Below are 14,117 nucleotides of genomic sequence, written 5' to 3' on the forward strand. Positions count from 1 at the left end.
GGAACGCATGCCGAAGCCATTGTTCGTTGCACCTTCGTCGTGGCCCGCCATTGCTCGCTGGAGGCGGATTGGGGAGAGAAGACAGGGCTGGGGAGAGGAGGGAGACGGCGGTGCTGAATGCAGCCAGACGCGGTATGTTCCGCGATAAATAGAGGGAGCCACGCGTGAATCCAAGGCGACGGTATTAACTCGCCACGTGGAAGCCCGTCCGGCGAAGACTGACCGGCGGCAGGCTTTTGAAGCGTGCTGAAGACGATTGGCCTTTGTCGTCGACAAGTCGGGGCCACCATCCGCGCGGGAAGTTTTCTCAACGTTTGCCGCGTTTTCGTTTCGTCCGGACTCCCCGAGCGCTCCCCGGGGGGGCTGGGATGACCTGGGCTCCCCGGATGGATGAAAGCCCAAATCCGGACGAAAACGAGGTTCCGGGGGTGCGACTGACCCGTTTTTGTCTATCCGGATGAAAAAGAAGGGGTCATCGGGGCCTTCCCGGGGAGAAGGCTGGAGATGCTCTAATATGCAGAGTAATTTGAAACGGATGGAGTTCATAGGTTCTTAGTGGGCAGTCAGAAAATGGAAGGGGCCCACATGGCATATACATGCGGTCGCATCGAGAAGTCGTCAACTCGCTATCGCAATGCACTGACCACACTCAAATAGATGTATCTGTAATTAAAATGTGTCTACACATCTGTATTAGTGTCAACTAATATGAATCGAAAGGGTATAAATTATTTCACCTTATACATATTTAATGATCCATGGTATCTAGGCAGTCTGACCTCATATGGTCCATTGTGTGTCCTAAGGTATGTATGACCGCATACTGAAAAGGTCTTACCGTCTTCCTGTTAGCTATTAATGTGGCAAATTGCTCTAATTTAGTAGTCCAGCCATCGAACTTTTTTCCTTGACAAAGGGATAATTGCATTTACTTAGTAAGTTTAGCACTAGAGTTCCTTTGATATTAGCGGGGATAATCCCCACCAAACCTAAATTCTCACTTATTTCTAAAATCATGTTTGACACTAAAGTATTGGCCTAGTTTAATTTTCACTTATCCTCAGTTTACCCAAATTTTACTGCATTTTCCTCAATCCCGAATGCATTACATGTACCTCATGAATTGGGGATTGAGTGAAGATAGAGATTTTAACCCAATCCCTGCGGCGATTATCTTTACTAATCTCCATAAAAATTCTAGTACCAAACAAGCTGTAATAGAGGATTACGATTCCTGCTTAAGAGGTTCTCAGCCAGGCCTCTCCACATTATCAACGTCCAGACTTCGTCGCCAGCTGAGCTAAATCTTGAGCGCGACTGCATTACGGTGTCTTTATCTTGCAGCTTCGCCAAACATTCGCTCCCGTGCCGACCCAATGCTGTGATGGAACAGTTTGCACGCAGTGACGCGCCATTGCTCTGACGTAATCAATTAGCTGACATTCTTTCCTTGACAATGTGACTTATTGGAAAATCTCCCAGATCATGTTAGTTTGTGCGTGCAACTGTCTCCCAGCAGAGACACCCGCTAGCTGTTGGCGAAACGGCGGTGCCGTGCGGCAGTACGTATACGTTCACGGTAATGGATGTTCGTGAATCTGTTGGCACTTTTCTTGTGTTCGAAGAAGCCTTTAATTAGTACCAGCCGATAGAAATTAAGAAGGTTACCGGTTAGTGACCGTACGCTGCGGCGATCCAGCTCCCATTCATGGGAGTGCAAGTGCTGAAGCTAATCAGTCAGTCTCTAGAGGGGAAAATAAGTAGCAGAAGATACCAAGCTGGCGGATTTTTGTCGTGCGAAACATGCAAGAGTCTACGAATTTTGGCACACTTATCTCTGGTGATGCAACTCGTTCATCTGGACATTTTGAAATTCCCACTCCACCATACGCATCGAGCCTAGTCTCTCAATCACAAGCAAGCAGAAACACCGCACCTATAAATACGCACCGCCAGCGCCTCTTCATCGATCCATGACTACTCATACAGCTCCTCTTCTCCCGTCCAATATCAACCAAGCTACAACGCTTCTTCGCTTAATTCCAGCTCCAAATCAATGGCTTCGGCCAAGCTCGTGTCTTCTCGCTTGCTCGTGCTACTCTTGCTGTCCATCTGCAATGCCGCCAGCTTAGTCGAAGAGACTAACAACTCGCTGAAGAGATCCACCGGTGCGCCGCCTGGGGCCAGCTCCGTTGTGTTCAACATCCACAACTACGGCGCCCGTGGCGACGGAAAGCACGACGACACCCAGGCGCTAGCCAAGGCATGGAAGGCGGCGTGCTCCTCTTGGCGGCCGGCAGTGCTGCTTGTTCCCAAGGGCAAGAGCTACCTGGTCAAGTTCATCGCTCTCTCCGGACCATGCAAATCCAGCATCGTCTTCATGGTGAAGGGCACGCTGGTCGCTCCTCGGAGCAGGTCGGCATGGAGGGAGAAAAACAGGAGGCACTGGATTGTCATCCAGCACATCGCCGGTCTCAACGTTACAGGCGGTGGCACGATCAACGGAAAAGGCAAAATTTGGTGGAAGAACTCTTGCAAGACCAATAAGGCTCTGCCTTGCAAGGGCGCTCCCACGGCTTTGACATTTCATCTCTGCAACAATCTCAAGGTAGAGAACCTGAAAATTCTAAACAGCCAGCAGATCCATCTGTCGGTTGAGGATTGCAGCAACGTGCAATTGGCGCGTTTGTCAATCACGGCACCCGGTACCAGTCCGAACACCGATGGCATCCACATCACTCACAGCAGAGATGTGCAAGTCAGAGACTGTCTTATCAAGACCGGCGACGACTGCATGTCCATCGAGAGTGGAACCCATAATCTACATGTCACCAGAGTTGTTTGCGGTCCAGGACATGGCATCAGCATTGGAAGCTTAGGTGATGATAATTCCAGAGCCGAAGTTTCCCGTATTTACATTGACACTGTACGGTTGTATGGTACGACCAACGGAGCACGGATCAAGACATGGCAAGGAGGTAGCGGGTATGCAAAGGATATCGTATTCCAGAACATGATCATGGATAATGTGCAAAACCCAATAATAATTGACCAGAACTACTGCGACTCGGTCAAGCCGTGCAAGAATCAAGAATCGGCAGTTGAGGTGAGCAACGTGGTGTTCAAAAACATTAGAGGGACTACCATTTCCAAGGATGCCATCAAGTTGAGCTGCAGCAAGAACCTCCCGTGTTCTGGCATTGCCTTAGAGGACATCGACCTCAAATTGCAAGGTGGCAAGGGTGACACTGAAAGCACATGTCAAAATGCAAAATGGAGAAAATCAGGAAACGTTGTTCCACTACCCTGTAAAAGTAACGAATCCGAGTAGAAGTGAAAAATTAATATTTTAATTGGCATCTATGGAACTTGTATAAAAATCCAGAAAGATTTAGTCCTACTTGTTCATACAACTAAGCTACCAATAATGGGCAATGTGCAGCCACTATCGTAATAATATATCAAATTGTTTCAAGTCATATTCTTTAGAAATGGACAATATTTAGCACTTTAAGTTTTGGGGTGTGATTAATTCTCACTTGAATGAGAATTAACTTAGTTCTCAATCAGGCGATGGCATTTAATCTCAATTACAACTCACGATTAGGAAGAATTGCAAGCAAATCCAAAAGTTCGAGCTATTTTTTCTAGTTGAACATTGGTCTCCCCCGAGGGGAGGGAACAGACCTAACCTCTCTCCGCCCGCCGTCCCCGGGGAGTTCCCCTCCACACCGCCCTCCTCCCCTCCCCTACAGGTCCCCCTCCTCCGTCGCCGTCGCCGTCGCCGAGGACGCCGCGGGGCAAAGCCCCTGTGGTGAGGCGGCGGTGGCGGCTCGGTCCTCCGTCGGCAGAGCGCAGCGCGGCCTGCGGGAGCGTGTGGGGGCAGCGGCCTACACCCTCCTCCTCCGTCGACTGAACGCAGCGGGATGGCGGTGGCCGGCGGATCTCCGGCGGCCGGCGGCGGATGTTGGCTGCGGTGTGGTCGGATCTGGGTCCGAGGTTCGGATCGCGATCCATCGTGGCTGCGTCTCGTCAATGGCACGAGGAGGCTTCGCTGGGTCTTCTTCGCGGCTTGAGGACGTCCGGTTCTTCGGCCCGGGCATGGTGGTGGTGGCTGACTTCATCCACCGAAAGCAGTCGGCCAGGCTGTCTCTGTTGGATTTTTGATCCCACTTTCAGCGCTGGCAGCGAGACAGGGAGGCATAGTAGCCGGTGAAAACCGAGCCGACTCCGGTCATGGCGGGCGATGGCGGCGTCTGCGCCGTTATCTTGTTGAAGGCATCGTCAAGCAACTATCGCTAACCTACTCGTTCCGGCGGCGAGATGGAGGAGTTTGGAAACCGGCGATGGTGTCGCCGGTGGAGGGTTGGAGTGGCCAGTCCAGGATGGTCGCCGACGTGGGGGTCCGACCTGAATAAAGACGGCGGTCCTAGGGCCTCTCTTGCGTGAAGAGGAGGACCTACCGGAGGCCTGGACTCGTGATCTGGCCGGAGTGTTGAGTTCCGGAAGGCTCCGCCGGTGAATGTAACAGTGTTTTTGCCTGGAGTTTGTTGGATCGGAGGTATTCGGTCGTGCACACCCATGTTTTTATTCCGACCGATTGGTTCTGGAGGGAGCGGCGCGAAGCTCTTTTTCATTGATGACATCAAGTGACTATGGATCCATGATGAAAGTCGGAAGAAGAGAATTTCATGAAGGCCGGAGGGGAGGACTAGCTAAGGGAGGTTCAAGTCTCTGCGTTGTTGAGGGACTTGCTTGGTGTTCCGGGCTTCACAGCAGCGGTATGAAAGTGGTGGCGACAACACATGTGAAGTGCAGAGTCCTACCTTTCAGGGTGAAATCCCAAGGTCTGGTCTTAATTGGTTGTGTCTGGCAATGTCCTTGGTGGAGGCATTGTTTTGAGAGCGGGGACTATCTTCAGGGTGAAAACCTAAGATCTTTGATCGAGCGACGACGGTGTTTGAGCACTGTACCCTTCTTGGAGGTGTCGTTTTTGGAGATTCTGTAATACAGGTGTTGTCTTGGCGGTGGATGTATTGCTATTGTTAGACCCGAGATGCTGTAGCGGGACTTTTGTTTCTTAGTTTTCTTTTCTTGTTTTTGGCTGTGTGCATCCGTAGTGCCATTAGGGTGGTGCGTTGTTGCAGAGGCTGGATGTAATTGGTATCTTCTTGATATTAATATATTCCCTTTATCGAATTTTTTTTTCTAGTTGCGACCTCATTTGCAATTGAAATAATTTCAGTTGCAACTGACTTGCAACTCATAAATAGATAAATCACAATGGCAATCTAGTGGTGCAGGACTCGACTGAGAGCTGAGAATTAGCAAAGCTGTTAAGTTTATGATGTCTATTAATTAATCTTCTGGCCAGGGAATACAAATATCTTCTTATAAATTTGTGTTTTTTTTATATTTACATCTTGGGGGAGTGAAGATTTTTGTATGGCATCAATTAGACAGTTAACTGAGTTTGAAGGCCTTGATGTTTTGCTCGTTTTCTTTAGAGTTCTTAGTCCGATGGCAAAGCAACCCTAAACAAGACAATTCATATTTTTTACGTTTTGTGAACCGCTGAAGGGAGCTCATGTAAGATATGATGTACTATCTGGGTTAAGAAATATCACTGAAGGCAACTCATATAAAGGTCAAAGATATATGCATGCGTTGTTCTGTCTTGTTTTACCTCCAGTCTAAGAAATGATGCAATAGCTTTGAAACACAAGATTTTGCTTGTACAAGAAGTGGTAGTTAAGTGAAAATGGGTCAAACGTAGTGGTGTCTATAACCTTTGTCTAGGTTTCTGTTGTTCATTGATTAATTTTACTCACGTGAATAAAAACATGTCGTTAATGATTTTACATGGTATTTGAAAAAAAGCATCCCAATGCAATTTCGAAACCTCTCGAGTAACATCTAAGAGCATCTTCAGCCGCATCCTCCAAAGGTTTTTGGGCGCGCCGGATAATTTTTCGTCTCCAGTCGCGCACCCCAAAGGTTCTTTATGTCCGGCGCGGTCCAATACGTTATCCGGCATTCCGAGCCTGTCCACGCTCCACAGGGGACACTCCAGGGATACCGGACAAAGCGATAAACGAGGCGGGGAGTGGCGGACCTGACGCGTCATTGACACACGAACAAGTTTGGGGGGGCGCGTTTGGGGAACGCGGCTGGGGAGCGACATCTCCCAAACGCCGCACGAAGAAAACGCGTCCCCCAAACGCTAAATCCTGAGCGCTTTGGGGGGACGCGGCTGGAGATGCTCTAACTATCTTCGTGTCCAAAACTCAAAATCACTTCGTTTGCAATCTAGAAACTGACAATTGATCTAATGTGTCACTGCTCACCTTCAGATAATGGGCTTCTAGGCTTATACAGTAATATGGAATTTAAGTTCACTAGACACTTAAGAAATGACCGACGACTGAGATTTAGAAAAAACTGTACAAAGATATCCAACAGAAAAATGTCAAATTTAATTATTTGTACTTGTAGGTTGCAACTATGATAACATCTTTGATTTAAAGGATTGCAAAGATGCGGCAATAGGAAAGTGCAGGGTTGCAATGTTCATGCCGCCGGCCTCATTCCTAAATGAAATAGTTAGAACGAAAGTTTATTTTATTGAACCATGAGAGATTAGAACAATGAATATTGAGCATTGTTGAGTGGATGCAATAAAAAATCTATGAAATGTATTGCAAAGTAATCCTTGGAAAATATCTTCTTTAAAATCTATGTCCTACAAATTAATCCAGTCACGTAGGAAAAAACATAAATATTAATCCAAACTTGCAAATTCTCCGTTTTGATGACATGCTTGCATGCCCGATCTGTACCGTTCTACACTATTTAGCCAAACTCAGAGCATCTCCACCGGAGGAGACCCATATCGTAGCCGGCAGCGATTGGGGGTCCTAGTGAGAGAAAGTGCTCACACCGATGGTCCCTATACAAAATTCACATCATCGCGAGCCCAATAAACGCGCCGGCGAGCCCCAACCGAACCCTATACGAAGGGAGACTATCGGGAGCGCCGGTGACACAAGCAGCAAACTCCATGTAGGAAGATTTCCGATAGCTCATGCGTCGGCCTCTCTCTTTTCCCCACCTACCCCTCTCTCTTCTTTTTACAGTACTAGAAGAAGGCCTATTGCCGGCGCACCTAAATCATCTACTGCCGGCGCACCAGAGCCCACCAGTGCGAACAAGCCGGTAGTAACGGGCTACTGCCGGCGCACCATCTAGTGCGCCGGCGGTAGTTCAGTTACTGCCGGCGCACAGACCCTGCTTCGCCGGCAAAATCGCTGCACCGCTGGCACATGTTGCGTTGCGCCGGCAGTAGAGCTGCCAGCAGTGGCGCATGTTCCGTGCGCCGGCAGTATGGCATGTAGGTGCGCCGGTGGTAATGTTCGAAAATACAATTTTTATAGCTTTTTCCAGCGTATTACAATGCATATTTATACAATATCAGCAGTTCAGCAGTACATGCAATATGAAAAGCACATAGAGAGCCAAGTCTCATTTCGGTATCAATACACAAATAGGCAAGTCTCGTTTTGAAATGTTGATTCATACAACACACATGCAACACCGAACGACGAAGTTTCACAAAGTTAGAAGTCTCGGTACATAGTCGTCACAAGTGTCGTCATACACCTCACAATGTAGCTACTAACTTAAACTACAATCACATAAAACATAACCATAGTCACGATGAGCATCATCACGAAGGCCATGGTCTTCTTCCGGTTCCTCCTCATGTCCCTCATGTCTCCCGCTAGATAACGCGCGTATCTTCCTTCCGCCTCCACCCTAGTGGGGTATCCCTTGTAGCTGTTGTCGCTGAAGCGGTGCACCTGTCTCTGATATTTGTCCCAGTCGTCGTAGACTCCAGGAACCCTCCCATTGTACACGACATATGTCGTCGGCATCTCTATGCACAAGACAAATAAAACGTCAGTACCAATATAATTAACAAGTGCCAACTCCAAATAAAAGACAAGTAGTATGAACTAAATAGCATGTGCCTCATACTTTGTTGGTCGAAATAAATATTGACATTCAGGGATGGGATCAGCGAAGCCAAGTAGGATGCACAAGAGATTGATATTTATGTCATCACACCAGGTTCACTGGCCCCACCCCAGTGTACAAGTGACCAAACATTCTAATCATCGACCAATGAAATTAAGAAGTGCCAACTCAAATAAAAGACAAGTAGTACGAAGTAAATAGTGTGTCTCATACTTTGTCGGTCGAAACAAATATTAACATCCAGGGATGGAGTCAGTGAGGCTAGGTAGGATGCACAGTAGATTGATATTTGTGGCCATCACACCAAGGCTCACTGGCTCCACCCCCGAGTATACGAGTGACCGAACAATCTAATCATCGGCGAACTCCAAATACGAGGCGAGTAAGGAGTCGAGTAAATGCAAATAATGATTAAGGTAAAACACGCCATAATCTAGAAATATATAGCAAAGTAAGTGTAATTATAGAAGAAGGTTCACATGCACATCCATACAACTAAATAAAAGCGAAAAGTCGATCGGGCCGAAATATATATCAATTACAGTATGGAAGTTCATGAACATATCGTTCAAGCTTAAGCAAAAGAGTTGCCGTCGTAGTATCAGGTCGTAGGCTTAGGGGGGAATGGACGGCAACCCTTCAGCGTGTTGAATGGCCTGTCATCACACGACATCTACAACCGGAGTTCTATCTCGTCATTAGGTGGTAGACCGTAGCCGTAGAAAACGCGCCAGACCTATTGTTGACATCGTGCATGATTGTCGTGCAAATCAACTGCTGGATGCGACCCCAGTTTTTCCTCATCTCTCTATCGTTGACATCCGCCATGTTTGCAAACCTGTTTCTGAGACTCCCTGGCAGCAACATATCATCTACGTGCTTTATGTACTCCTGCATCTGAAGGATGGCGTACCACGTGTCCATCCCATTGTCTTCCGACGACTGCTTGAGGGACGCGAAGTTGGTTGTGTGGGTTAAGGCCAAGCCTCCTCGTACTTTCCTCTATACTTTGAGGGGGCCTGTCTTGGAGGAGAAGCCGGTGAGAGCTCATTGAGAACGGTCTTGATGTGGCTGTATTCTTTCTTCTTGTCCCTACCCGAGTCGAGATAGATTGCATGCGAGTGTTGCGGGTGCACGACGATGAGGGTGCAGAACCTGTCTCTGCGGAAAACACACAGATTAACCTTTGCAAATGCAAATGGAGATGTATGATAGAATGGTAATGGGGACTAGCGAGTGATTACTTACTCGGGGAAGTAAGGGATGAGAATGCCGCTCTTTTTTAGGTTCGCCACCATGAAATCCTCGACCTGCTTGGTGGCAATCGCCCGATCCCCAGCGTTGCAGATGATGCTCTCCCGCATATAGAAGGGGTACATTATCGCGATGCTCAGCGTCTCATCCTTAACGATCTGGGAAGACAGGCTAAGAGAAACTAGCCGAACCATTGAAAAGTGGACCATTCTCATGCGAAAGACGTCGAAGATGTCATTGAACCTGATGAAGCACAAGTCTGCGGGGTACTTTTCGACGAAGTTCCTGCCAGTTGGCACCCTCGCCACGTACAAAGGGTAATCAGGTTGTTTTGCATTGAGAAGCTGCTTCTCCACATACAGGATAGAGTTATGCAAGCTCCTCATGATGCCCTCCTTCTTGCCGGTCATTACCACATGCTGTCGTCGCCCCATTGACCTCCGCGCCATCATCACTCATCCATTGAGTGTGTCCATGCATGAAACCATTAGTGAGCAGGCGCCCCTGCAATTTGCCTGAATAGGGGTCAAACCATTTCCCTAGTTTGCATCTTCGGCACAGACACAATACCTCCGTGAGGTTATTTTCATACATGTCGATGATCGCGTGTTTTAGATATCTCATCACGACGCTTTCACTCATCTTGATATCCATTATCGCCTGCACGACAAGATTATATAATTGATTAGAACCATGCATCCGTCGGTAGTTTTCACGGAAAATTTCGGCATGACCTTCCTACACGGTAGGACATAGGAGCGCCAGAAATGTGCCGAAATAGAAACTTAACGAATCAACATTTCGGCGCAACGTTGGCAACTCATTTTCAACGCCAACACACACAAGCAAAAACACAACATATATGCCACACACGAGCTTTGCTTCAAATGTCCAATATACGTCGATTTCATTCCTCAATTTGTTCATTAATCACCTATTTGTTTGATATATTCGTCGATGAGATCGAGACGTCACGCCGCGACCACGGCGTATGAAAGCCGACTTTCTAGATCTAGATATAGATTGAGCGGTTAATGCGGGATAGTAGATCTAGATCTACATAGGGATATGGGAGATGCATGTAGGAAGGGAAGATTTGCTCAAAAATATTATTTTGTTTAGTCAAATTGGTCAAATTTGTGGTAGAAATGGGCAAAAAAATAGCTGGGTTGGAAGAAGGCTCGGGTTGTGTGGAGGAGTGGAGTGTAGTGTGGGTGTGTAAGTGCTGGTTGGTGAGAAATAAGTGCCAGGTTACTGCCGGCGCACCCAGGTCTATATAGCCCATCCGGCTATATCTGCTCCGGGCCAGGCCCAAGAATCACTGCCGGCGCACCAGCCCAGGAGCGCGCCGGCAATAGTAAATTACCGCCGGCGCGCTCCTGGGCTAGTGCGCTGGCAGTGATTCTGGGGCCTGGCCCAAATCGGACGACCCATGCCAGGAAATATCGCCGGCGCATCTTTTCAGCTAGTCGCCGACAGTGGACCTGCATCGCCGGCGCTGCTGAAAGGTGGTGCGCCGACACCACGTGCCACCGGCGCATGCAGGATGTGGTGCGCCGGCACCAGATCTTCCACCTATAGGCTTTTTCCTAGTAGTATTAATTCATATGAGTATATGATCTCACGTGGAATACATGCAAAGCGTATATACATGGCGACGCGCACTAGTGGAGAAGAGGCCTTTGGTCCCAAGCCACTGGAAGCAAATGTCCCAGTTCTGAACCAAACCGGGACCAATGGGGGGCATTGGTCCCGGTTCGTTTGGCCCAGGGCGACCCCACTCACTGGCGCCTGTCCGTTAGCGGCCTATGGCCCCGGTTTGTACTACAAACCGGGAATAAAGGGTCGGCGGAAGGGCGCGGCAGGCCGTGTCAGGTGTCAGAAACCTTTAGTCTCGGTTTGTAGTACAAACCGGGCCCATAGGCCCATCCTTTGGACCCGGTTTGTATTACAAACCGGGACAAAGTCCCCAATCTGGCTATATAACCTTGCCCCTGCCCAAGTGTGAGCCACACTTAGCCATTTTTTCACTTTCTTCACAAGAGGGGTGTATTGCTTTGCTCTCTTCTTCACATGCACAAGAGGTGTTGAAATGCTTAAGAGGATTCGCCACTTGAGTTTACACAAATCAAGCCACACTTAATTAACTTGCTTTTTTCTTCTCCATCGAGGTTAACAAGTTTATCCTTTTCATCTGTAATTGATAAAATGCATGTGTATATATACATCGTGATGTTCTGTAATGGTTTTGATCAGCTTAATTATATCATGCAGAAGCCACCAAGCAGGCCACCTCGTCCGCCTCCTCCGCCACCTGCGCAGTCTCCTCCGCGTGATGATTCTCCTATGCGCGATGATGATTCCCCTGTGCATGAGCAGTCTCCTCCTCAGGAATCACAGGCGGCTCCCACACATGACAATACTCCGCCGTCTCCTCCTCCTCGTCAGGAGACTCCGCCGCCTCCACCTAAGCAAAAGAGGAAGCTAACCGCGGCACCTCCTACAGCTCTGAAGAGATCATCAACTCCGATGAGGGAACAGACTCCAGAGTTGTTACCACATGAGCAGACTGATGAGCAAAAGGCGTTTCTTGTGCCGAAGAAGACGTTTATTGCACCGCATACAATGAAGCACTTTGCCGAGACGAGAATAAAGAGAGCTGAGCCGAGAAGTGATCATGACCTCTCTCTTGGACAATCCTATAGAGCGGGAAAAGCAAAAAATGTCGCCCAGCTTGGACAGCAGGACATTCAGTCCATACCCCACTTCGTCGTGCAGTCCTATGATGATCCAGAGACTGCATCGATGATCGAACGGGAGGCTAGAGCTCAGGGAGCATCAGTTTAGTACGAAGATTACTATCCAACGGCTCAAGTCGTAAACAAGTATAGATACGGATCTGATCTCGTCAAACCTGGCGAGCTCGCGCGTCTAGGGACTCAGATGCGAAGGTTGCATGAATGGTACCTGAAAGCCTGTCGAAGATGTGATCGCTACCTCACGGTGTATCTTAGAGATGAGCATTACTTCCGGGGGACGAGGAGATAATTCTTGAGTTAGAAGAACTGTTTCAGTTATTCAATCAAGACGCCCTCGACAAAGTTGTCATCAGTTGCTACTGCCTGTAATTGATTTATTTATGTAATTAAGTCTGTAGCTCATCTCATTCATTTGCACTAACAATTATCATCACTATATTCTTTGTGTACGCTATATATTTCATTATGCAGAATGAAGAAGCTCGAATGCAAAAGAGGCAAGCTCCACGAGCTGGGGTTCATTGACCCAGACACAGTTCATGAAGTTACAGTTCGACAGTACCCCAAGGACACAGAGGACACATGCTAATGTTTTTAGTGAAGCAAGCAAACAAAGAGGATATATTCTTTCCCTACAACTTCAAGTGAGTGTTATATATAACATACATTATGCTTGTGCAGCTTCCACTTTATTCTCGTAATCATTGAGCTATGCTTGTGCAGATTCCACTTTATTCTCCTAATCATTGATCTTCACAAAGGAGTCGTAAATGTCATGGACTCAAAACGTAAAGAACATGCGGAATGAGCGGACATGGCTGCCATCCTCCAGAGGTAATTTCAATCAAATTCGTATTGGCATCTTCATCTGTTCTAATTCGACGATATCATCAACTAATCAATAACTCATTTATTCATTATTTTTTGCCGGGCAGGGCTTGAAAACGGTTCATCAATACTGTTCCGGGTAAATGGAAACCGGAGCTTACATTTAAATATTACCCTGTAAGTAGTACTATATATAGCTATGCCCGTGAAACTCTATGATATTTACTTTCAATACGATGCTTGATTATTAGTTTGATCGAACTATTTTTTCGTAAAGTGTATGAGGCAGGAACCCGGGAATAACTTATGTGGATACTACGTCTGCAACTTCATTCGTGACATGGCCTGTCCCAGGGGTGCGGATGCCGCTATACACCACACTCGTGTACGTGAACAATATTTCACAATTAATCTTAGTACCATTAATTGTATTGAGTTCCATTCATATATATATATATGCATACGAGCAATTCAAGAGGAAATCGCGGGATTCTTTCTTGCCGAGGTCATTGTCCCAACTGGAGAGCACTATGCGAAGGTCATAGATATGGAGCAACTTCGTAAAGGCTAATAGATTTAGTAAAGAGATCCGACTAGCTTTATATTGTAAATAGGCATGCATTACGTGTACTGTTGACGATGTCTATATATTCACGATGATATTTTGTGGTTTCTTGAATGATATATGCATTGCTGAAACTCTGCTGTGGCAGAGAAAAGCCCTGTTTCCCTAAACCTGTGCCGCGGCAGAGAAATAGCAATTTTCTGCCGCGGCAGAGAAACACCAGCCCGGTTCGTACCACGAACCGGGACCAAAGGTCCTCCACCTCGAGCGCCCTCGCCGCATCACGTGGCGGGGCCTTTAGGTTCGGTGCAACTTTAAACCGGGACTAAAGGGGAGACCCTTTAGTCCCGCCTTGTTGGTCCTGGTTTGGAAACCGGGACTGAAGGCCCAAACGAACCGGACCTGTAGCCCCGTTTTCCACTAGTGGCGGTATATAGCCTGTTTGAGTAGTTTTGCATCACAAGTACATGTGTTGACGTCACGCGAGTAGATCAGCTAACCAGATCAGGTGATGATCCAGAGTTCTTTTTAGGAGAAACTGCGCACTATCATTGGTCAACAAATAGGGTTACAAACTAGGGTTTTGGTTACTAGACAAGTTACCGGCCGGTAACCAGTTTACTATATAAGGGCATCTCCAACCGGGCGACCCAAACGGACGCGCTGGGCCGTCC

General features: G+C 47.6%; 1 protein-coding gene across 1 annotated transcript; it reads left to right on the top strand.

The window, feature by feature from the left end:
* Positions 1–2,056: 2,056 nt before the first annotated feature.
* Positions 2,057–3,331, top strand: LOC124697789 (polygalacturonase-like). Its single transcript, XM_047230330.1, has one exon. The coding sequence runs from the start codon at positions 2,057–2,059 to the stop codon at positions 3,329–3,331; it is 1,275 nt and encodes a 424-aa protein (XP_047086286.1).
* Positions 3,332–14,117: the final 10,786 nt, after the last annotated feature.

The sequence above is a fragment of the Lolium rigidum genome, chromosome 3 (genome assembly GCF_022539505.1).
Source record: "Lolium rigidum isolate FL_2022 chromosome 3, APGP_CSIRO_Lrig_0.1, whole genome shotgun sequence".
Lineage (NCBI taxonomy): Eukaryota > Viridiplantae > Streptophyta > Magnoliopsida > Poales > Poaceae > Lolium > Lolium rigidum.